The sequence below is a fragment of the Zingiber officinale genome, chromosome 4A (genome assembly GCF_018446385.1).
Source record: "Zingiber officinale cultivar Zhangliang chromosome 4A, Zo_v1.1, whole genome shotgun sequence".
NCBI lineage: Eukaryota > Viridiplantae > Streptophyta > Magnoliopsida > Zingiberales > Zingiberaceae > Zingiber > Zingiber officinale.
Window position 1 is genome coordinate 136,866,531 of NC_055992.1, and position 25,877 is coordinate 136,892,407.

General features: G+C 44.7%; 1 protein-coding gene across 1 annotated transcript in view; it reads right to left on the reverse strand.

Annotated features, from left to right (window-relative positions):
- Positions 1-22,065: 22,065 nt before the first annotated feature.
- The window catches only part of LOC121972823 (protein RETARDED ROOT GROWTH-LIKE-like), a 30,386-nt gene continuing 26,574 nt past the window's right edge, over positions 22,066-25,877 (reverse strand). Inside the window, exons 8-9 of the mRNA XM_042524449.1 lie at positions 22,290-22,458; positions 22,066-22,233 (exon numbers count right to left, since the gene is read on the reverse strand). Of these exons, the coding sequence (XP_042380383.1) occupies positions 22,066-22,233; positions 22,290-22,458 (337 nt within the window). The remainder of the gene's footprint in view (positions 22,234-22,289; positions 22,459-25,877) is intronic.

Consider the following 25,877-nt stretch of genomic DNA (forward strand, 5'->3'; position numbering starts at 1 on the left):
TACCTCTTAGGGTTGCCTAGCTTCACTCACTAGAACTTCCATTGTCTGACTTCACTCACCAGGACTTCCTCCACCTAGCTTCACTCACCAGGACTTCATCCACCTAGCTTCACTCACTGGGGTTCGACTTCACTCACCAGGACTTCCACCACCTAGCTTCACTCACTAGAGCCCAACTTCACTCACCGAGACTTCCACCACCTAGCTTCACTCACCGAGACTTCCACCACCTAGAAAATATCCAGGTCCGGGCGCCCGGACCAAGAAAGTCAACAAGGTTGACTTTTCTCTGTCCAGGACCTTTCCTCCAGTTCAGCTCGTCTTGGTCCGGGTTTCTCGCTCCGGCTCCACTAGCTTGGGTGATCTCGGCCATTGGGAATAGGGCTCACCCGAACCCAAGTTCCGGCCTTCTCCTCGAGCAGTCTTCCTCTCCGGCTTCTCGTCCCTCAGAGTCATTGTGTGGTTCCTTCTCGTCCGCCAGCGTACTCATCCGCAGCTCTCCGTTCCTCGGACGCACCGAGCCTGTCGGCTCTCTCTCCCGTGTCGTCCTTGTCGCTAGCTGTGTCTCTTGCTCCCGAGCAATCTTCCGCTTCGACTTCTCGTCCCTCGGAACCAGCACACGCCTCCTTCTCGTCCGCTGGGGTACTCTTCCGCGGCACCTCTTCCCTCGGACGCACCGAGCCTGTCGGCTCTCTCCCCGTGCCGTCCTTCTCGCTAGCCGCGTCTTCCGCTCGACTTCCTATACTCCTAAGCTCTTGCACACTTAGACACAGGGTCAAAATACCACAGAACCTATCTTAACTTGTTTGATCACATCAAAACAACCTTGGGATTCCAACAATCTCCCCTTTTTTGATGTGAGCAACGCAAGTTAAGATAGGGTAATAAGACATAATAATAAAACAATTAATATTACAATAAAGTGCAAAAAAGATAGGAAAATTTTAAAAATAACAATCTCTCTATCTCCCCCTAGACTTATACTTTTTCTTCTCCCCCTTTGATCGCATAAAAAATGGGGTTAAAAAAATCTAAGAGTTAAAACTTAGAAAATATTTTTAAAAAAAATTATTTCGCTAATTTTCTAGAAAATCATTTCTAAGTCAAAATTCTAAGGTAGATATTTTGTAACAAAAGTTTCCAATTTAAATCTTTTGAGAATTTTCTAAGTATAAAAATATTTTTGAAGATTTTAAAATTTTTTTGATAAACTTAAAGCATTAATTAAGTCTAATTTTAATGCTTTACCAGAAAGTTAATTAAATATTTTATTTTAATATTTTGACTTTCAGGTAGTGGCGAGGCACTAGACCTTCTTGGTTATTAGAGCAACAACCATTTCCTTAGACAAAACCTCATAAAGAAACTAACAGTTTAATTTTCTCACTGAAAGCGCTAAGTCTAAAGTTTTAATTTAGATCAAATGCTCTAATTTTTACACTATGATATTTAAATTTTCATTTTATTCTATCATAATTTCTCAAATCATAATTTTTCAGATTTAAAGCAAATAATATTAAGCATGCAGAAAATTGTATCATGTTATTTACTATTATTAGTTTGTCAAGATTCTTTGTTAATTTTTCTAATTCACAAGAACGTTTTGACAACTTAATTTCTGATTTGCAAAAATCTTTTCACAATATATTTCTTAATTCGAAAAAAATCTTTTGATGATGTTTCTACTTTGAAAAATTCTTTTGAAAAAATAATTTCTAATTTGCAAAAATCTTGTGGCAACATTTTGATTGAATCAATCAACTGGTCAGGAGGTGGAGAGTATACCTGACTTACCTTGTCGGTCGTTGATTCTCCCCCTGTTGAATTGCTTTCTTCTGAAGATTCTCCCCCTTCATTGATGCTCATCTGGGATGAGCTTTCTGTGTCCTCAGGATGGAATTCGGCTGTCTCGACAATTTCCTCATTCTCGGACTATTCTGATGGTGACTTGGTGTCCATTGAGGAGTTGGATTTGACTTCAGCTGTTTCATCGTAAATCTTCAAGAACTTTTCCCAAAGTTCTTTTGTGTTTTTGTATTCTCCGATTCTGTCGAGATCTTCATCTAGTATTATGCTTAGAAGGTGAAATTCTGCCCAAGCGTTTGCCATATACTCGTTACGTTGCTTATCGGTCCAGAGATATTCCTCGAGTTCTTCTCCATTCGTTGTCTTTGGTGCTTCATAACCAAATTTCATAATTAATGAAATATCAAAATCTGTGTTAAGATATACCTTCATTCGTTGCTTCCAAAAATAAAACTCCCCCTCGAATGCTGGTGGGTAGACATTAGCTCCGACCATCGTTTTGTTGCTTCAGTCGGCGGCTAGTCCTTCTGAGGCTTCCTGTCCCTAAACCCTATAAAGAAACAAGAATAGCACTTTTTGTCAGAGAGATTTTCGCAGCGTTGTAGGAGCACAAAGGAGTAGATCTTTCGTTGTTGTGATAATTCCAGCCTTTACCCTCCTTATATAGAAGGTTTGGGGCGCTTGGAACCTTTAGGGCGCCCTGAATATGACGTAGTCGAGCCAACCAGGGAGCTCCACGTGGTGAAATGACGTTGCGGATAAAATTTACCTCCGGGCGCCTGGACCTCCGAGTGCCTGGACCACTCTTCTCCAAAAAATCCTTCTCCTGCAAGAAAGAGTTAGTCCGAGGCAAAATGCAAATAATATTATCCCGCAAAATAAAGTGTTAGCACAGTTTAAAGTTAAACAGAATATTAATTAGATTCCGTCTCCTCGAGACCGGAATCTAGTCACGATCTCGACTTAGATATCCGAAATGGGTCTAAGTCGGATCGACGTCTAATGTTCCCTTACCGGGAATGCGTCCACACAGTCAATCCCCTCCAATGGCTTATCTCCACTTACTTGCTAGACGTCCGGTCAGCCCTTCGACCCATCTCGATTTCGTGTCAGCTACCTGGTCAGCCCGTCGACCTAGCTGATTTTCCCTGCAACACTGAGTTAGCACAGTATTAACAGAATTCAAGTATAACCTAGGGTTACCTCTTAGGGTTGTCTAGCTTCACTCACTAGGACTTCCCTTGCCTGGCTTCACTCACCAGGACTTCCTCCACCTAGCTTCACTCACTAGGGCCTAGCTTCACTCACCAGGACTTCCTCCACCTAGCTGCACTCACTAGGGCCCGACTTCACTCACCGGGACTTCCACCACCTAGCTTCACTCACTAGGGCCCAGCTTCACTCACCAGGACTTCCACCACCTAACTTCACTCACTAGGGCCCGGCTTCACTCACCGGGACTTCCACTTTACCTAACCTTTGGTTAGGACTTACCTTTACTAGTTATCTAGTCCTGACTAGACTTCTCTCTCCCAAACATCAAGTCCTCGTTTGGGTCAACCCTTGCTCATATTGTCAAATATCGAAATCCTAGAGGTCGATTGCATCAACAATCTCCCCCTTTTTGATGTTTGATAATTTTCTTAAGTTAGGCTTGAGTCTTTAAGAGTTAATTCTCAAAATTTGAAAAATTCGAAAAAGTTTGAGAGAGGTTAGGAATATAATATGGGATTGGTGCGGTAATTCAATAATAACTCTTTAGTGGTATGAGTTATTATTGATGAACTTGAGTTGGGTGTTCGGGTCGAACACAGGAAGCTCAAGCTCATCAGGAGACCATAACTAATTCCTCCTCTAGGTCCCTGTTGTAGCCTCTATGTATAAAGCCTCGCATCCACCCAAGCCCCACTTCTTACCCAAGTAATGGGTCGGCCACATCCTTGCTTGGTGCCCAAGCAAGGTGTCGGTCAAGCTTTACTTGGAGTCAAAGGGGTGGCCGACCACAAGGAATTAAAAGAGAGTTTTAATTTTAAAATCTTTTCTTTTTTGTAGTCATCTACAATTGTTTAAAAGAGAGATTTTAATTTTAAAATCTTTCCTTTTTTGTATTCATCTACAATTGTTTAAGAGAGAGATTTTAATTTTAAAACTTTCCTTTTATTGCCATCCACAAAGGGATTTAAAAGAGAAATTTTAATTTTAAAATCTTTCCTTTTATAGCTGATCCGGTGGTAAGAGCCCAGGACCCCATAACAAGGGGTCAATGCCACATGGAGGTCAGAGGGCCAGGTGGTCCGTCGAAGAAGGGTGAGCCGGCCGGACGGACATGAAAAAAGGATAGGCCGATCGGCCTACCCGTAAACGTCTGATAGTGAAAGACGCCCTGACAGGGGTCGGGGTTCCGACACTCAATGAAATAGTAAATAATGACCGAGCGGAAGGCCTAAGAGAAGGCAGGACATAATGGGCGCGTCGACCGGCTGGCGTCGGGAATTAAGGCCGTCCGGACGACGCTCTTCGCGCCGGCCGGTCGGACGGACGTCCCGGTCGGGAGGTGGGTGAAGGATAGGAACATCTTCTGACAGCCGTCAAGTCCTATGGCTAGGCCATACTCTAAGTCTGACAACAAGGTGTTCTGTTGTCCCATCGAAGACATGATTGAACTGTAGCAGTATGGTGTCAGGTAAGCTCTCTGACAGGTACATACCGAGGTATGGGCTGCGGACATGTATGCACCTCGGTGGACGTGCATTAGTTCTTTCATCGCTCTATATAAAGAGCCTCCTACTTCACCGGAGGTACGCATTCTACAAGCTTTGGCGCCACTCTTTTCCACTGTTTGCTTGCCTGACTTGAGCGTCGGAGGGTCGCCGCCGGGAATCCTTCCCGGCCCGACTTCTGTGCAAGTTCGCCGGAGATTCGTGCTACCAAACGGAGGCCTACGCCATCGACTAGGAGCGCGCCACGTGCCCAGTCCCGACCCTCCGCTCGGGAAGAGGAAAATAGAAACAATACTTCCCGAGGCGAGATCAACGTTATTGCTGGCGGGCCGACTGGAGGAGACTCCAACCGAGCTAGAAAGGCAAGCGTCCGACAGCTCCAGATTCATGCGGTCGGCTGTAGCCGAGAACGAGCAGAAGGACCCGAGATTAGTTTCGGGCCCAGGGACTTGGAAGGAGTTGAAGTACCCCACGACGATGCTCTGCTCGTCAAAACGGTAATAGCTAATTACACTATTCACCGCGTATTTGTTAACACAGGGAGCTCAGTCAACATCATATTCAAGAAGGCGTTCGATCAATTTGCAGCTGATCGAACGCCTTCTTGAATATGATGTTGTGACGAGAGCATCGTCAGAGGGTACTTCAACTCCTTCCAAGTCGGCCCAAAATCTCGGTCCTTCCGCTGTTCGACCGACCGCATGAATCTGAGCTACCGGACGCTTGCCTTTCTAGCTCGGTTGGAGTCTCCCGGCAATAACGTTGATCTCGCCTCGGGAAGTATTGTTTCTATTTTCCTCTTCCCGAGCAGAGGGTCGGGACCTTTCTCTGGACGCTCGGCGATTCTCCTTCCTTAGAGAACGATGCCAATCGGGAGTGTGTTGACGTGGCCTATCAGCTTGCGCCCGATCGGCCTCATGAGTTCTCTGTCGCCTGTCGACTGAGGGAGACCGTCGTCCGGCATTCCGAGGCACAGGATGAGCCACGAAGGGAAGACTTCGACAATCCCTTGTGTTGTGCGTATCCGTCCGGTGGAAGGAGCAGAACATCGGGGTCCATCTCTTTTTTGGCTTGGGCCGGGCGGCGGCTAACTCTTGCACATGGGACCGGGCGTGGGGAGATCGGATTGCTTCGGCCCTTGGTCCTCTAGGCGGCTGATGAGCGGCGTGCTGTTTCCGCTCGGCTGGAGGAGCCCGCTAGGCTGGAGTTTCCTTTTTCCTTGCCGCTTGCGCTTCTTCCACGTTGATGTATTCGTTCGCCCGGTGTAGCATGTGATCATAGTCTCGGGGCGGCTTTCGGATGAGCGATCGGAAGAAATCCCCATCCACTAGGCCTTGTGTGAAGGCATTCATCATGGTTTCCGAGGTGGCCGTTGGAATGTCCATCGCCACTTGGTTGAACCGCTGGATGTAAGCTCGAAGCGATTCACGAGCTTCTTGCTTAATGGCAAACAGGCTCACGCTCGTTTTCTGGTAGCGTCGACTGCTTGCAAAATGGTGGAGGAAGGCCGTTCGGAAATCCTTGAAGCTCGTGATGGATCCGTCCGGCAGCCTCCGAAACCACCGTTGAGCCGAGCTAGAGAGGGTGGTTAGAAAAACCCGACACTTCACCCCATCTGTGTATTGATGCAGGGTTGCCGTGTTGTCAAACTTACCCAGATGATCGTCTGGGTCGGTTGTCCCATTATACTCGCCGATCGCCGGAGGCACGTAATGCTTGGGCAGAGGGTCTCGTAGAATAGCCTCTGAAAATTGGCGATTGATCCTCTCGGGTGATGCGTCCGCTCGGGGGGCTTTCCCCTTTCTGTCATCTCGTCTAGGCATCTCATCCGAAGAAGATCCCCTATCTCTGTGAGCTGCCACAGCTTCAGGGGTGCGGAACAGAGCCCGATGAAATGCGACAGTGGCAGGTGGTGGTGCTTCCGCTCGGCCGCCAGACGCTGACGTTGCTTGCTGCTCTGGCCGCTCGGCTGCTACCTTCTGTTTTTGCTCCACAAGCTTGGCGGCCCTTATCTCAATCAGAGTGTCGAGTTCCTCCGATGAAAGTGTCACCGCGTGTTGTCGTCCATCCTCGTCCATTGTTTCCGTTCGGATGCAGGAGCGTTCCCACAGACGGCGCCAAATTGATCCTGTCCGAATCGCTGAACCAAAGGACGCTGGGCACGTGGCGCGCTCCTAGTCGATGGCGTAGGCCTCCGTTTGGTAGCACGAATCTCCGGCGAACCTGCACAGAAGTCGGGCAGGGAAGGATTCCCGACGGCGACCCTCCGACGCTCAAGTCAGGCAAGCAAACAGTGGAAAAGAGTGGCGCCAAAGCTTGTAGAATGCGTACCTCCGGTGAAGTAGGAGGCTCTTTATATAGAGCGATGAAAGAACTAATGCACGTCCACCGAGGTGCATACATGTCCGCAGCCCATACCTCGGTATGTACCTGTCAGAGAGCTTACCTGACACCATACTGCTACAGTTCAATCATGTCTTCTATGGGACAACAGAACACCTTGTTGTCAGACTTAGAGTATGGCCTAGCCATAGGACTTGACGGCTGTCAGAAGATGTTCCTATCCTTCACCCACCGCCCGGCCGGGACGTCCGTCCGACCGGCCGGCGCGAAGAGCGTCGTCCGGACGACCTTAATTCCCGGCGCCAGCCGGCCGGCGTGCCCATTATGTCCTGCCTTCTCTTAGGCCTTCCGCTCGGTCATTATTTACTATTTCATTGAGCGTCGGAACCCCGACCCCTGTCAGGGCGTCTTTCACTATCAGACGTTTACGGGTAGGCCGATCAGCCTATCCTTTTTTCATGTCCGTCCGGCCGGCTCACCCTTCTTCGACGGACCACCTGGCCCTCTGACCTCCACGTGGCATTGACCCCTTGTTAGGGGGTCCTGGGCTCTTACCACCGGATCACTGTCATGATTGAACTGTAGCAGTATGGTGTCAGGTAAGCTCTCTGATATGTACATATCGAGGTATGGGCTGCGGACATGTATGCGCCTCGGTGGACGTGCATTAGTTCTTTCATCGCTCTATATAAAGAGCCTCCTACTTTACCGGAGGTACGCATTCTACAAGCTTTGGCACCACTCTTTTCCACTGTTTGCTTGCTTGACTTGAGCGTCGGAGGGTCGCCGCCGGGAATCCTTCCCGGCCCGACTTCTGTGCAGGTTCGCCGGAGATTCGTGCTACCAAACGGAGGCCTACGCCATCGACTAGGAGCGCGCCACGTGCCCAGCGTCCTTTGGTTCAGCGATTCGGACAGGATCAATTTGGCGCCGTCTGTGCGCCGACGAGAGACGAGCCGGCGTCTATAAACGTCCGAGCGGAAGACCATCGAGCTCCGACGTTAAATATCGAGAGACGAGCCGGCGTCTATAAACATCTGAGCGAAAGACCGTCGAGCTCCGACGTTAAATATCGAGAGACGAGCCGGCGTCTATAAACATCCGAGCGGAAGACCGTCGAGCTCCGACGTTAAATATCGAGAGACGAGCCGGCGTCTATAAATGTCCGAGCGGAAGACCGTCGAGCTCGGCGTTAAATCGAGAGACGAGCGGCGTCTATAAACATCCGGCGGAAGACCGTCGAGCTCAACGTTAAATATCGAGAGACCGGGCGTCTATAAACATCCGGGCGGAAGGCCGTCGAGCTCCGGCGTTAAATATCGAGAGGAGCCGGCGTCTATAAGCGTCCGGGCGGAAGACCGTCGAGCTCCGGCGTTAAATATCGAGAGACGAGCACTATAAAGCGTCCGGCGGAAGACCGTCGAGCTCACGAAATATCGAGAGACGAGCCGGCATCTATAAACATCCGGCGGAAGACCGTCGAGCTCCGACGTTAAATATCGAGAGGCGGAGCGGCGTAAACATCCGAGCGGAAGGCCGTCGAGCTCAGACGTTAAATATCGAGAGACGAGCCGGCGTCTATAAACGTCCGAGCGGAAGACCGTCGAGCTCCGACGTTAAATATCGAGAGACGAGCCGGCGTCTATAAACGTCCGAGTGGAAGACCGTCGAGCTCCGACGTTAAATATCGAGAGACGAGCCGGCGTCTATAAACGTCCGAGCGGATAGCCAGTCACATGATACAATCAGCGATAGCCTGGTCATACGGCTGAGCGGCTCGCTTGTCAAAAATGTACGGAAAACCCCTTTGGGGGTAAGGCATAAAAAAAAAGTTGGTCAGTGGAAGTTAGAGATGCCGAGCGGCTACGTTCGAAAGCCTAGCGGCTGCGCGGTCGCATGATAGATGCCATTAAGACGATCGAATTGAGCCGGACAGAAGCGTGGTTCCGAGCGGAAAGGATATAAAGAACACCTTGGCGTGACGAGGGAAAAATGCCTTGTTAAAACATAAGTGAAAGGAGCAGAAGGTCATCTATTACTCATTAGGTAAATCAAACAAGTCATTACAGAAATAAGTTGGGCCGAACGGCGGGAATACCAAAAAAGTTCATAAAAACGCTCCTCACACATCAAAATCAAAAAGAGCGTCGGGGATGGAGTCCATCACGCTCACGAGGTCCTCGGGGGGGATGGTCAGCTCGGCAGGCAGGTGGCCTTTGGTCTTCAGATAGCCCACCGCCGCCTTGATCGCCTCCTCGAAAGTGAGGGATATCTTGTCGGTAAACTTCTCTCCGAAGTCTTCCGAGCGGAGGAACGCCTTCCTCCCTTCTTCGGAGCGAGCCGACTCCCCCTCTTGATATTCTTTGAGCGCGGCGTGGGCAGCGTCGCTGGCGGCCTGAAGATCCTTCAAGTCTCCATCAAATCTCTGGAGATCGGCTGAGCGGCTCTCCTTCTCGGTGGCCAGCAGGGCATCCAGGTCCTTGATGCGTTGCTCCAGCCCTCTGATCTCCACCTTCATCCGGTCCATATCATCGATGGCCTGGCGCTTCCGGGTGGTCGCCGTCTTGATCTCTTTATCTCGTTGCTTGATCATCGCCTCAAGCCGAACGACCTTGCTCGCCAGATCGAAAGCCCTTGTCCGTTCGGCCTCCAATGATTTTTTGGCCTTCTCCAGAGCGGCCGTCGATTGTTGGTTGTCCCCGGCGGCTTTAAGCTTTTTCAGTTCATCCTCCAGCTCGGCCAACCGATTGCTAATGGCGATCTGCTCCACCCAGTTCTACAAGCAAAGGTGAATAGGTTAAAAACTTAGTTCAAATATATGAACAAAGAAAAGGAGCATACCCCGGTAGCCTGTTGGAGGTTGTTGTCGCCGAGCTGCCCGGGAGTCATCGCTTTTATGCGACGCCGAGCGTCCTCCCAAGCCTTTGCAAGAGGGTCCGTCAAGGTAATCTGCTGCTCGGGGACCACAGGCCGATCAGCAGCAGCCATGTATGCCTCTGAGGGGAGGCGCAGAACGATCTTAATTAAATTCGAGCCGCTCGGCTCGCTCTGAGAGGCATCAGCCTTACCGGTGGACGAGGAGGGAAGCTCGCCCAAACGCCTGATACGGCGCAGAGTTCTAGAAGGGCTGGATGGCAGCACCTCAGAGCTGGCCCTCGGAGAGCCATGTGGGGTCGGAGTGCTCTCGAGGGAAACCGTCCCGGACAACACCGGGGCATCCGCGCCCCGCTCGGGCGGTGGCTCATCAAGTGGAGTGGAGGCAGACGCAGATTCCGCTCGGCGGCGCTTCCGAGTGATTAGCGGAATATCTTCGGCCGAGCGGCCCTCCACCTCGGCTTAGGTAGGAGGTTCTGTGTCGCCTGCTACCTCCTCGTGGGAGGTAGTAGCTGCTATAGCTTCAGGGGCATTCTGAGTCCCCTCGCTTGCTTCGCCGATCGGATCAGCTAGACCAAGGCCCCGCTCGACGACCTCTTTGTTCTTGACCGCCTCAATCTGAGCAGCTTTCAGCTTGAGCTTTTCGGTTGCCTTGGCGCGCCACATGACTTCAGCTGCGGAAGCAAGAAATAAATCAGTTAGAACAAAATAAGCGGGAAGATGAGGGAACTTACTCATGCTGCAGGGCAGATCGGCTGGAGTTGAAGACAAGCCGAATATGTGCATTACTCCCGGAAGGAGCAGCTTGTCAATATGGTAACGCTGACCAACCAGCCGTTCGGCTGCATGAAGGTAGGCCGCGTCGCCTCTAAATTTGCCGAGCTCCGACTGCGCTGGCATCGCCGTCTGCCACTTGGTACGAAAAGATGGCCGCTCGGGAAAACGTATATAGAAAAAGTGCTCCTTCCAATGTTTGTTGGAGCTCGACATGCCGTCAAAGAGGACGAAACCTATCCTAGATTGAAAAACAAAAGTTCCCCACTCGGCCTGCTTGGGATAGTAGAAGTAGTGGAAAATTTTTGGGTCTAAGGGGATGCCGTTCAGTTTGAACAAAACTATCACTCCGCCCAGCAGCCTAATAGAGTTGGGAACTACCTGGCCGAGAGGAATGCGAAAATAATTGCAAACTTCTAAGAAAAACATGTGGGGTGGAAAACGCAGTCCGGCCAGAAATTGGTCTCGGAAAAAAAGAACTGTGCCGATCGGCGGTTCATGAGGCCGATCGGCTGGTGTGGCTAATATTATTTGGTGGTCGGAAGGAATGTCGTAAGTCCGAGCCAGACGCAACGCGTCCTCCTCGTCAAAACAACTTTCCATGGTTGAATACCAAAGACCCGGAGCACCGCCGGTCGACTGCGAAATACTAGTCATGATCGAAAGACAGAAATGCGGGACAAAAGGGGAAGGTTCAAGCAAGGAATGGAGGAAAACCGACTGAAGGAAACGATTAACAGCAAGAAGAAAACGTTAGGAACGAGGAAGAGGGTCTTACGAGCTAGAAAGATGATCGACGGGGGCCTGGAGTTGCCGAAGAGTTGAAGGGCGAGGTCACCGGAGAAAAAAACGGCCAGAGGAGCACCGAAGGAGGAGGAGGCAATAATGCGGCGGAAACGGAGTCGTAGGCTTTATATCGCCGCCCGGGAGCAACCTCCACCGTCCAATCCAGGTCGTTGATAACGAGGTCATCATCCAGCGGTTCATTTCAAACGGCGGCTGTCCCACCGGAAGTGACGCCACCGCCATACGCTGACAAACGCACGATCGCCGCGTGTCAGCAGGATATTGGCCGCATTTAATGAACTCCCCTTACCGTGCGCAGCGCACGTGATGGGTAATAGGGGGGAGCATCGGACATGGATTACAAGAAAACACAAGGCATGGGCAAGATACCGCCGAACGGATGAGCATCTTATGCCTGGCCGAGCGGCCCAATACAGCAATCATTGCTCAGTCAGATCGGCAGTCCAGTCAGTCGGACTTCGCCTCCTTCGACTAGACTCGAGGGGGAGGCAAGTGATCCGGTGGTAAGAGCCCAGGACCCCCTAACAAGGGGTCAATGCCACATGGAGGTCAGAGGACCAGGTGGTCCGTCGAAGAAGGGTGAGCCGACCGGACGGACATGAAAAAAGGATAGGCTGATCGGCCTACCCATAAACGTCTGATAGTGAAAGACGCCCTAACAGGGGTCGGGTTCCGACGCTCAATGAAATAGTAAATAATGACCGAGCGGAAGGCCTAAGAGAAGGCAGGACATAATGGGCGCGCTGACCGGCTGGCACCGGGAATTAAGGCCGTCCGGACGATGCTCTTCGCGCCGGCCGGTCGGACGGACGTCCCGGCCGGGCGGTGGGTGAAGGATAGGAACATCTTCTGACAGCCGTCAAGTCCTATGGCTAGGCCATACTCTAAGTCTGACAACAAGGTGTTCTGTTGTCCCATCGAAGACATGATTGAACTGTAGCAGTATGGTGTCAGGTAAGCTCTCTGACAGGTACATACCGAGGTATGAGCTGCGGACATGTATGCGCCTCGGTGGACGTGCATTAGTTCTTTTATCGCTCTATATAAAGAGCCTCCTACTTCACCGGAGGTACGCATTCTACAAGCTTTGGCACCACTCTTTTCCACTGTTTGCTTGCCTGACTTGAGCGTCGGAGGGTCGCCGCCGGGAATCCTTCCCGGCCCGACTTCTGTGCAGGTTCGCCGGAGATTCGTGCTACCAAACGGAGGCCTACGCCAACGACTAGGAGCGCGCCACGTGCCCAGCGTCCTTTGGTTCAGCGATTCGGACAGGATCAATAGCTATCCACAAAGGGATTTAAAAGAGAGATTTTAATTTTAAAGTTTTTCCTTATTTGTTGCCCAAGCTATGGCCGACCATGATTAGAATTAAAAGGAAGTTTTAATTATGTTTAAAACTTTCCTTTTAGCATTCACCAAGGATTATAAAAGAGAGGTAAATGGTGCCTTATGGTGTAACACAACCTAAAGTTCTCTCTTCTATTTTCCTTGGTGGTCGACCCCCTTTCTCCTCTTCTCCCTTTGCTTTCTTCCCTTAAGGCCGGCGGCACATCAAGGCTTCACCTCCTTGTGGCAGGTTTCTTGGAGAAGAAGAAGAAGAGGAGGCTCCCTATTCTAGTATCCCTTGGTGGCCGAAAGTCTTGGAGGCATAGAAGTGGTTCGGGTGGTGTTGTCTTGGTAGATTGTCACTCACACGACGTTCAAGAGGAGGAGAGGAATACAACAAAAGATCAAGAGGCCTTTAAGATACAAAGAAAGGTATAACTAGTTAATTATTTCCGCTGAATACTAGTTTAGTTTTTTCTTTGTATGGATCCTAAAATACCAACACAAGAGGCTATCGATTTTGTGCTTCAATTGAGTTCTCTATAGTTAAACCAAGGGTTTACTATAAGGAGTTTAAATATTCAATTTCTTTGAAAGGCTTTGTCTAGAAAGTGGTGGATGATCTCATAACCAAGAAGGCCGAGTGTCTCGCCAACGACTTGGAAGCCAATCCTTGAAATAGATATTTAATCAACTTCTGTAATATGGTTTAACTTCTGAAGAACACATGAGTTGAACTTGGATTAATAATGTAAGTTTCATTTACAATCTAAGTTTAACTTTTGAAGAACACATGGGTTGCTAGGAAAAGTTCTGTACTTGTACAAATTTTAATACAGGGGAAATAGAACGAAATTTCGAGTAGCACCCAACAATTGGTATCAGAGCTAGTTTTCTGCCTCTCTGTGTTTGGTTTTTAGTTAAATTATGCACTTTTCATACATAAATTTTGGCAGGATAATAGTATGATGTGCAAATAGATTAACTCTGTGGTTGCAAGCATCCTAGTTCCAACTATTATTTCCCTATTGTGTTTGTGTGTGATTAGACCTTCAGACATGTCGAGGGCATTTTATGTGTGTTCATGATTGTAATTATTAAATACAGCAGGAGTTGTATTAGTTTTAGGATTTTACATTCTGTTCGATCTAGATTACATGTACATTCTCTTGTGGAAAATAGGATCGATAAATGTAAAATTTTATTTTTGTCGTGGATCGTATCCTTGCGAGGTGTGGTGCTATTTGAGGACCAGAGGTGCAGCAGAAAAGAAAGCAAGATAGACGCGATGACATTACCCGTTGACGGTGGCTAGGGTTGGTGGTACACGGAGGACAGTTATGGATGAGGCCATAATAGTTGGAAAATTATTTTTCATATTTATTACCTTTTATGATGTTTATATGTGTTGTGTATGTGTGCATGTTAAAATTCCTCATTTTAAATAACTAAGTGGGAGAGGAATTATTTAAATGTCACGGTCTCCATTACTGGTTTGCAAGTGATGCATTCAAACTAGCGCGTTGGCTTTGAGTGTCTTCCTCCACATCAGATGAGTTTGTTTGCGGATCACTAGATCAAACTTCCTCTATGGATTATTATAGAAAATTATCTAGGTTTGTGTGATCTTCTCTATCTGAAGGGGCATAATCCTATTTAATGGACTAAGTATCAAGTAATGGTATACACTTAGGCACATTTAATAGTATCCTCCCCAACGGAGTCACTGCTATTATCTGTGTGACCGAAGAAAAACCAACTATTAATTTGTCATAAAGCTAGGTGAAACCCCCACTTACAAATGTTTGAATTTGTATACGTCCACACTAACGTGGCATACATAATTCACGGTGTTTGAGGTAATTTTATTTGTCATAAAGTTAGGTTGACAAGATAATAAAATTAATGGGTAAAACCTCCTTATACAAATGTTTGAATTTGTATACGTCCACACTAACATGACATACATAATTCACGGCGTTTAAGGTAATTTAAGATTGACAAGATAATTAATGGGTAAGATCCTCCTCTTATAAATGTTTGAATTTGTATACACCCGCACTAATGTGACATACAAAATTCACGGTGTTTGAGGTGTTGGTGAATTTAAATGATATTGTTTTGAGGAATCAATATTATTTTTAATTTTAAAGTTTTGACCAAATATTTGATCGAAGGCAGACTAACTATTATGGTCATATTGTGTTTGTATGTGATTGGACCCTCGGACATGTCGAAGGCATTTTATGTGTGTACATGATTGTAATTATCAAATACAGCAGGAGTTATATTAGTTTTAGGATTTTACATTCTGTTCGATCTAGATTACATGTACATTCTCTTGTGGAATATAGGATCAATAAATGTAAAATTTTATTTTTATCATGGATCATATCCTTGCGAGGCGTGGTGCTATTTGAGGACCAGAGGCATAATGGAAAAGGAAGTAAGATAGACGCAATGACATGACCCATTGGCGACGGTTAGGGTTGGTAGCACACGGAGGACAACTATGGACGAGGTCATAATAGTTGGAAAATTATTTTTCATATTTATTGCCTTTTATGCTGTTTATATGTGTTGTGTGTGTGTGCATGTTAAAATTTCTCGTTTTAAATAACTAAGTGGGAGAGGAATTATTTAAATTCCATGGTCTCCATTACTGTTTATAAGTGATGCATTCAAACATGCGCGTTGGTTTTGAGTGTCTTCCTCCACATCGGATGAGTTTATTTACGGATCACTAGATCAAACTTCCTTTATGGATAATTATAGGAAATTATTTAGGTTTGTGTTATATTCTCCATCTGAAGGGGCACAATCCTATTTAATGGGCTAAGTATCAAGTAATGGTATACACTTAGGAGCATTTAATAGTATCCTCCCTATCGGAGTCACTGCTATTATTTGTGTGACCGAAGAAAAACCAACTATTAATTTTATTTGTCATAAAGTTAGGTTGACAAGATAATAAAATTAATGGATAAAACCCCCTCATACAAATGTTTGAATTTGTATACGCCACACTATCGTGACATACAAAATTCACGGTGTTTTGAGATGTTGGTGAATTTAAATGATATTGTTTGAGGAATCAATATTATTTTAAATTCTAAAATTTTGACCAAATATTTTGTGATTCTTAGGATTTCAAATGGCTTTCAATCCTCTTGTTGTTATATTGAAAGAAAACAAACTTACTAGTCCAATTACATTGATTGGAAACAAAACTTGGACATTGTCTTAACTGCTGAAGGATATAAGTTCATACTTCTTGAGGTCTGTCCTAGCGTGCCTAATAGCGATTCTAGTGAAGAGGAGATTAACAGGCATAAGAAATGGTTAAGGCAGATGAGATGGCGCGGTGTTACATTTTGGGTTCTATGTCAAATATGCTGCAACATCAGCATCATGTCATACCCACTGCCTATGACATGATGCTCAATCTTAAGGAACTCTTTGGACACCAGAATCGGGCTGTCAGGCAGGAGGCCATGAGAAACTTAATGATGACCACCATGACTGAGGGGATCCCCGTAAGGGATCATATCCTCAAGATGATGGCTCATTTAACGGGCTGTCCTCGTAGAAACAAGAACAATGAAGGTGTATTTTATTCATTAGTTGTCGAAACATGTTTAGCGGTGTTATCTACCGGTACCTAGTGTATATTCATTACAGGGGTTTCAGGAAACCCGACGATTACATGAAGGAGAAATCACCGTCTACACGGGCAATGCTATGAGAGTGGCGGTTGTTGCAGTGGGAGATATTTATTTATCTTTTGATAGAAATAAAACATTGATTTTGAGAAATTGTCTTTACGTACCGTGTTTTAGAAAGAACTTGATTTCAGTTTCTAAATTATTTAAGAATGGATATTCTGTTTCTTTTGATGACAAAGTAGTTATCAAGAAAAATAGGATGATTATATGTTCTGGTACGTTGGTTGACAATTTGTATACTCTTAATCCAATAACTCCCATGATGCAACAAATGGAAATTAATAACACATCTTCTAATTCAAATAAGAGAAAGCAGCCTTCGAAAATGAACCAAACATATCTTTGGCATTTAAGGCTTGGTCATATTAACTTGAGTAGGATTCAAAGGATAATAGCCGATGGACCTTTAGGTTCATTAGTGGTGGAAAATTTTCCAACCTGCAAATCTTGCTTGGAAGAAAAAATGACCAAGAGACCTTTTAAGGCCAAAGGGTATTGAGCCAAAGATGTGTTGGAATTGATTCATTCTAATTTGTGTGGACCTATGACTATCCAGGTAAGAGGTGATTTCGAATATTTTGTCTCTTTTATAGATGACTATTCGAGATACAGGTACATTTACTTGATGCACCGCAAGTCTGAGTGCTTTTATAAGTTCAAAGAATACAAGGCTGATGTGGAGAAACGTCATGGTAAAAGTATCAAGACACTACGGTATGATCGTGGTGGCGAGTACCTCTTAGGAGAGTTTAGGAGTTACTTATCAGAAGCCGAGATTCAATCCCAACTGTCTGCACCTAGTACATCCCAACAGAATGGTGTGGCAGAACGAAAGAATATGACTCTTATGGAAATGGTTAGATCAATGATGAGTTATTCAAAATTACCAAAATTGCCCAAACAGTCTCAGTGACTCCTTCCCCAACTCCTTTGTCAGGAGCAAATTTGTCTAACGACAGACCCGAAAACCCTTCCTTGACTCCTTAGTTGTAAGCAACTAAGCCTTATAATAGCCTCGACGACTCCTCCCCCGACTCCTTATTCAGAAGAAGTAGTCTTACGACAGGCTCAGGTTGTCTTACAACAAGTACATAATTTATCGCCCTGCGCTAGTGACTCGGCCTTCCTCGACTCCTCAATTGAAGTACCTCGGCTTTATGATGGACCATAAAACTCTTTTCCAATTCCTTAGTAGGAAGCAATTCAGCCTTATGATAGGCTCGACAATTCCTTACCCGACTTCTTAGTCGGTGCAAATTCACCTTACGAAAGGCTCAGAAAGTCTTTTACTGACTCATCAGTCAAAAACTCCCTCATTGACTCCTCAGTCGAAAATTTCTTGCACACTCAACCAATAAATCCTTCACTCCTTCACGCGGAGATTTGACACTCAATACCGAATATATCCAGAAGACATGCTAATGTGACAACCATTCCGACATAGTACCACAATCCAATCAATTGAACTCAATCCTCATTTAACTAGACTTGAGGAGAAGACTTGTGATATGGGAAATAAGAGAAGGACTCCATGTGGAGGAGGGGGGTCATTTGGGGTTTTCTGCTTCTCCCCTTTTTATGGGTTTTTTCATTCGCCAAAAAAGGGGGCATCGTGGTCGTCAACAAAGGACATCATGTGTGCCCCTTCCTTGCATGCGATAATTACATCCTCCCTCCCCCTCTGTGTGCCGACCATCGACGAAGCTCTGCGGTCCACACTGTTGGATCAGAAATTTGCTAGGGGGGTGAATAGCAATTGTCGAAAAACTCGATTTAAACTTTAAGTTACGCAGAGGAAAATGGAAGCAAAAGAAAACAACGCTAACACAAGTTAGTTTTACTTGGTTCGGAGCTTTCGATGACTCCTACTCCAAGACCCGTATTTGTCGAGTGCTTTCATTGGACAATCTACTAATAGTTTAAAAGGATACAAATTAAGTATAGGAACTATATATAAAAATTACCAATAATAAGAAACTAAGTAAAGCTAAAGTCCGGTTGTCAGTGGAGCATAGCAGCGTTGCAGGAGACTTTATGGAGCATCGAGCAAGAAGGAAACTTGTAGTAGATGTTGTTTTTGAAGCTCCAAGTTGAAGACCTTTAAATAGGTCAATTCCGGGTGCCTGAAATCCCTCTGAGTGCTTGGACCATATGACTCGGCCAATCGACGCGCTCCATGTCAGCTTGTGAATAATTCTTCGGGTCTGGGCGCCTGGATCGAGTCTGGATGCTCGGACCGCTTGGGCGCCCTCAGCCCCGTCTAGGCGAGCCTAGTCTAGGCGCTCAGACCAGCTCCGTAAATACAAAATAAATAATTAAGGGTTATAGGAGAATAACCTACCGTAATTTATGAAAATTTTAGATATTTTTCTTGATTTATTTGGAGATTGTATCGTAGAGTTTAAGGGGATAAAATTATTGAGTCTGGAAAAGGTAATGGAAATTACCCATTTAAACAGGCTTAATGGGGAGTTTACAATAAACACAGAAGTTAAACCCTACTTATATATATATAGTAGCTACAATACCTAAGCCCTAAAAATGCCGCCTCATTTTCTCCTTCGTGTCCACTCTGCCTGAAAACGCCGAACTTCTCTCAAGCACCCGATTCGCCGACGGACTCAGCCTACGCACGACCGCGCCTGAATGTCAGCGCCCTATCACGGAACGAGTCTCCAACTTCTTTGGCATCTCAGCGGAGGTCTCATCGATGGTGTTCTTCTTTGAAAACGTCACTTCGCTCAGGGGATCTCCGATTGAGTGACGAGATTTGGGCCCTGTGGACACAGGGAGGGAGTATCGCCGGTTCCGGAGGTCGTTGGTGGTAAGGATTGGTACTCCCGGTAGCTATCTCGCTTGCTCGAGCTTAGGGCCGAGCTGATCCCGTCGGATTCTCTTCGACGACAGTGGAGGCTTTCAGCAACAAGGTATTGAGGTGAGGATTGTTCCAATTAGGGGTTTTGATAGCTATGGGATTTGCGATTTGTGGCCAGAATGAGAGATTGGACTGACTATGGGTTGATTCTGGCAGCGACTCACTATGAAGGGCTCAACCACAACCTCCAGCAGTTGTTCTTCACCTGGGAAGCAGTAGGTAAGGTCTCTATCACTCCAAATGTTAGATTTGTAGACCTAGGTATTGGAATCAGTTGGTATCGGGTATTGATCAGTGTGAGTGTATCTGTTTGTGGCCTTGTAGAGGCTTCGAATTGCTAAAGAATGCAATAATGTGGGTACTGTATCGGTTTATATGGGACCAATTCATGAAGTGGTAATTCTAATTGTGATAGTGTTTTGCTAGAATTGGGAGAGCTGAGGGTTTAAACGAGGGTTTGGATTTTACTTGGATAATGAATGGAACTCGGATTAAATTCACCTGTCTTGTACATTAGTTTGGTTATTCAGTATCATATGTGCGTGGTCAAATTGATACGTTGACGCAAGACTTTGATCGAGGCGGGTGTCGTGACGAAGGGCATCGGATTCAGCCTACATTTAGAGGCGAGTACTTCTTGACTTGTTTCTTTAGCTATCGACCTTAGTGCATGAGTTATTTATGGATTTGAGTAGATGCTTATCTTGACTCCACTCGTATTACTTCTTGTGCTTGACACCTTCACAACTCAATCTTTGAGATGCTCAAATTCGTATCGATACAATCTCTCGTTGTTATCCTTGATAATTAGCAGATACTAGACACCATGTTAACTGTTTGGACTACTGTTTATTTATGCTTCGTATTGAGCATATGACTTCATGTAGCATACCTGATTTCTATTACATATATATATATGATAACTATTGCATTGTTCGCATCATGTCATTGCATGCATCGCCGACGACCTTAGCTCCCTTGTGGTTGAGACGGTCATTGGCCTGGGCCGCACGCTAGACCACTCATGGGTAGTGATAGATGGAGCGTGCTGCATGTCCTGTCATGCCCCCCACTCGCGCACTCATGGGTAGTGACAGCTGGAGTCGCGGGCAGCAGGGACCCCCGTCACAGACGTAGTTATTCAGCTACTATGTAACTGTTCCCTCGACCACTCGAGAGTAGTGATAGTTGGAGTGGTGTACAGTCTATCATTGTCCCGACCTCTCGACCATACCGGGGTCATGGTACTAGAGGGGTGGGCGGGAGTGACCATCCGAGCATACGCTATTTTCTGTTATTCTTGATTATGTTGTTATATGCTTAGTTATTCAGTTCTGTTATCTCATACCTGTTATATATGCTTGGACACTGATTACTGTGACAGTATACTTTATCTGTGATCTTGGTAGTTATGAGCAGTACTGTAGCAGTTTATATTACCTCAGACCTTATACTACTAGCTTAGGATATGGTATCAAGTATGGATAAATTCTTTGTTTACACAGTAGTATCTGCTATTTATCTTCCCGAGACTGTATCCTGTTGTATTCCTAGCTCTTTATATTACTCATGCACTATCTATTCTATACTCGCTGACTTTTTATACTCACCACCCTGTAAACTGGTTATTTTGTCAGGTAGCCGATAGTGATGCCAGTATACTTGGAGGAGGATCCTGACTGCCGTTCCCACGTCGCTTCCGAGGACAGATTTCTGGGTTTATTTGTCATTTTTTTTTGTTTTGAGTTGAACTCGTGAACTTGGCATTGTAATAATTATTGTGGACTTGATGTTATTTTGTTGTTGGTTTTGTTTTGTCGAGGAGTCAAGCCGGGTCGGCCTGCGGTGAGTAGTTTTGTTATTTTGTTCTTGTTATTTTGTTTTTCGCTATGTTTGATTTACCAGCCGAGTGGGCTGCTTATTATCTGTGTGGATGTGTTTAGTTCTAACCGAGTTGGCTGCTTATTATCTGCGTGGATGTGTTTAGTTCTAGCCAAGTTGACTGTATTTTGCATATGTATATCTGTTAGCTATGTATACTGGTTCATTTGTCACCGCTACAGGGGAGGTGCTGTCCGATTTTCGTCGGACAACCTTACTCTCGGGGCGTGACATTTCGAGTCTGGGCACCTAGACCGAGTCTGGGTGTTCGGACCGCTTGGGCGCCCTCGGCCCTGTCTGGGCGAGCCTAGTCTAAGCGCTCGGACTAGCTCCGGGCGCTCAAACTCCTTTCGGGCGCCCAGACCCCTTTCCTTCAGCCTCTCCTCCTACAAGAAAAGGTTAGTCTAGGCAATTGAAAAATATATTTTACCCTGCAAAACAGAATTAGCACAACATAATAAAATGTGAGTATTAATTAGATCCTGTCTTCACGAGACTATGACCTAATTAAGATCTCAACTTAGATTTCTCAAGTGAACCTAAGTTGGATCGACACCTACAGTTCCCTCAATGGGGAACACGTCCTCACTGGATCTCTCCTCAAATTGCTTACCTTTACTTACCACTTGCAGTCGTTTGACTTGTCTCTGACCCACCAAGTCTTCCCACCAGTTGTCAAGTCCACAGGCCCAACTGGACTTCGGTTGGTTATCAGGTCCGACGAATCCAACCGGACTTTCCATTAGATATCGGGCTCGACGGACCTATTTGGACTTTCCACCAGCTATCAAGCTCTGTGGACATAGTTGGATTTCAGTCTAATGTCAAGTCCCTCAGACCAGTCAACTCTTGCACACTTGGTAAAGTAGTTAGTCAAATAACACATCTAACTTTATCTATTTGTTATACATCAAAACCAGATTATTAGTGCAACCTACACCAACACACGAGCAACCACCTCTATGCCACTCCCTCCATGTTGCTCCCTCTGTGCCGCCCCTGGTCCAAGCTCACTGATTGTTCCACCTTCTCCCACCCGGAGTTCCTCTCCGAAACCACTTCCGACAACAAAGACGACGACATGGGGTTTCCCCTCCGTTTGCTACGCCATCATCCTTAATCGTTGATAGTCTCATCTCATTCATGTGATCCGTCCACCTCAACGACTCCCTCATTTCCCTCATCATCATCAAGTCCCACCTCCTCCTCGTCTGCTTCTCCGCCCTCTGATTTAATGTCGTGTCCCTCTGCATTGTCTGCCTTGTCGCACTCGAGCACCACCATGAGGTCCGGTAGGTCAAGGACTGCGCCCACCTCTCCACAAGGCCTGCATTGATAAGTGGGTTGATAGTATGTCATGTAACATTCTATTTTTGTTGGAATGGTTTAGTTATGGGATTATTTTGTTTAGTAAATTGATATTGAGAATTGGTTTTTGGCTTAGTGACGAATATCTTGAGCTTATCTAATTCACTGCTATTAATTCATGATTTGTGCTTAGTGTGTTCTAATTTGGTTTTGTAAGTAAAAAGTTGGACGCATTTCACACTCGGGTTCACTTAAGTGCAGCCAGCTACTGTTGAATCAAGTTGAGCCAGCTCAACTCCTATTGGACCTGAACAAGATCAGTACTATGGAACACGGTTGAACCCAACGTTTAAAAGTCAAGATTCGGCACGATGATTCAATTTCAATTTTACTTGGTGATGGTTTTATTATCAATTTTCCTTGATAACATGCAATACATGTGAATTCATTAGATTGAGGAATCTTCAGGTTCTTCAATGAATGTCCGTAAGAATATCCAATGATTCTTTGCATCATTACATATCCCCAGCCTATCATGCCATAAAAGGAATTCATTTAACTAGTAAACTTCTGGTTTACTATAACATTTATTTCAATCGATTTAATATGTGTATAATAAAGATCAAAAGAGAATACATACAGTCTTTCCAAAACTTATTTATTTCCTATTTTAATATTAGTAATGCATAAATACTCATTATTTTCCATATTGGTTGTGTAAGTGCTCCGTGGTAGTTTTAATGTGATCAACAAAGTCAAGTTAAGCTCTGCGTATTTGATACCTTGCGTTTGAGTATGCAGGGACTTCGCTCTACGTAAGAAGTTGAGTAGAAGACACGACGGACGAGAAGGATGACACTGGAATCGAGTCGATAGGCTAGGTATATTCAAGGGATGAGAAGCTGCTGAAGAGTATGCCAGTGGAGTGAGAAGGATGTGCACGACATTTTTGATAGACAAGAAGCTGGAGTAGAAGACTGCTCGAGGAGAAAGCTAGAGTTGAGTTCAGGTGAGCTAAACCCTAGAAGGTCAGAGGATCACCCAAGTGACCGGAGATGAAGCCAGAGACCGAAGAAGGAGTTGGATGAGTCAGCATAGGGCTGACTGGTCCGAGTGTCCGGACAACCTAGTTCGCGCGCCTGGAACACCAGGGTGCCAAACGGGCACCTCGTTGTATAGTCATTGTTGTGGATCACTTTCAGATGCATGTCAGCAACGGTCTGAGCGCCCGGACATGGAAAAATTCAATATTCACACTGTTGCGTTGACATAAAGTTTACACAATTGGGGGCGCTCGAAGAAGGTTCAGGCGCTTGGAGATGTCATGTCAGTAAATATCTAGTTTTGATTAATGGACTATAAATAGATCCTTGGTCTTTTTCATTGAAGATAATACTTGTATTCGAATCATTGTTCTTTATTTTCATTGTTCTGAGCTGTAAATCGTTGTACGGGGCTTCTCCGCCTCTGAGAATTTGCTCGAAGGAGTTCTGATAGTGCGCTTCATTCATCTTAGATTAGCAACCTTCCCGGTTGTAAACCAAGTAAATCTGTTAGCCTTGATTAATCTTATGCAATTTATTTCTATCTTTATTAAAGTGTTTGTATAATTTAAGTTGAAAGCTGTGAGAATGATACTTTTGTAATTTTTAGTAATTCATCCTCCTCTTGCCGGCCACACATGTCCTACAAGTTGTTTCAATATGATAGCCATTAAGCCGAATATCTTTGAAACTTAATAGATTTCAATGATATTTGGGTGAAAATAATGTATTACTGATCAATAAATTAGTCCCTTATGGTAGTCAAATATTTGCTTTGCTGAAGCCTTAGATTAAGGTTATACTATCATATATATATATAGTAGTCACATTTTTCTTTTTCATAATAAGATGAGAGAAATATCTTTTGTTTTGGAGAATTATATGTGTAGTTGTACTATCTACGACTACGAGACAGAGATCCTCATCTTTGAGCTTTGATCCCCGTTTAGATGCAATAATATCCATAATTATTAAAAAAATAAATAAATAAACGAACAAACAAATAATGAACTTGAATTTATTATTGATATTAATGAATACAAATAATTATATTAATTAAAATCACCAAATCAGCGCTATTTAGAAAATCACCAACTTTTAGTTGGGGCAAATTTTCAAGACCCTTAAAAACATTATTAGGGTCATTATTTTGAGATAGAATATTTGTCTCCACATTATTCTTCTTTTCCTTCAATGAAGCTTCATAAAGCTCGACAAGATGCTTTGACGTACGTCAAGTCCGTGACCAATATCCAATCACTCCACATTTGTAATGTTTATTCTCAACATTCTGACTAGATCCACCTTTTTCTTGATATATCTCATTTTTTTCACTTCTGGTAATTTGAATGTCCATCATTACAGTAAACATTCTGGTCACGACAATGACCACGATCATATCCTTGACCATGACTATTTTCACATCCTTATCCACGTCTAAAATTGTTGTGAGTTGTCATATTCACTTTAGGGAATGGACTAGAGCCAGTTGGATGAGATTGATTTTTTTATTAATAGCTCATTATTTTATTCAGCGACAAGTAAATAAGAAATCAGTTTTGAGTACTTTTAAAAACTTTTTTCATGATATTGTTGTTACAAGAGCATATTCAAGGCGTGAAAAAGTGGAGAGTGTTTTCTCTAACATATCGCAATTAGTAATATTCTCTCCACATAATTTTAATTGAGAATTAATTTGAAAATGATTTAATTGTATTCATTAACTGATTTAAAATCTTGGAATCTCAAATGAATCCAAGAGCTTTAGGGAGTATTACTATTTTTTTTTTTTTGCTAGTTAAATCTTTCCTCCAAACTTTTCCACAATTCAAGTGAATCTTTCATTGTCAAATACTTGATTTTCAAATATTCTTGGAGGTGGTGACGAAGAAAAAACATTGCCTTAGCTCTATTTTGTAAAGTCTTTTTATTATTTTGTTTAATTGTTTCGTAGAGTCCATTTGCATTCAAATGGATTTTAGTATCAAGGATTCATGATAAGTAATTTATTCCCAAAATGTTGAGAGCCACGAACTCAAGTTTGGTGAGATTATTTACCATAAATTACTATCATATAAGCAAAAAATAAATTAGAAAATAATATATACAAATGTTACTAAAACATATTATTAGTGATAATATGTTAAGAAATTTTTAAACAATAAGTATGGCAGTTTTTAAAAAAAATTGATACACGAGATGACCAAAAAGAATCATAATATTATTAGCACATTTCCACTATATCATGTAAATTTCAAGAATGCCATCAGTGAATAAAATTAGGAAATAGATTCCTAATGATTTGTCACAAATAAAGTATCATGACCTCAAAAAATTATTGGTGCTTGAATTGCATATGTTAGCGTCCCCTCGGGACGGTGCGATGGTTAAAACA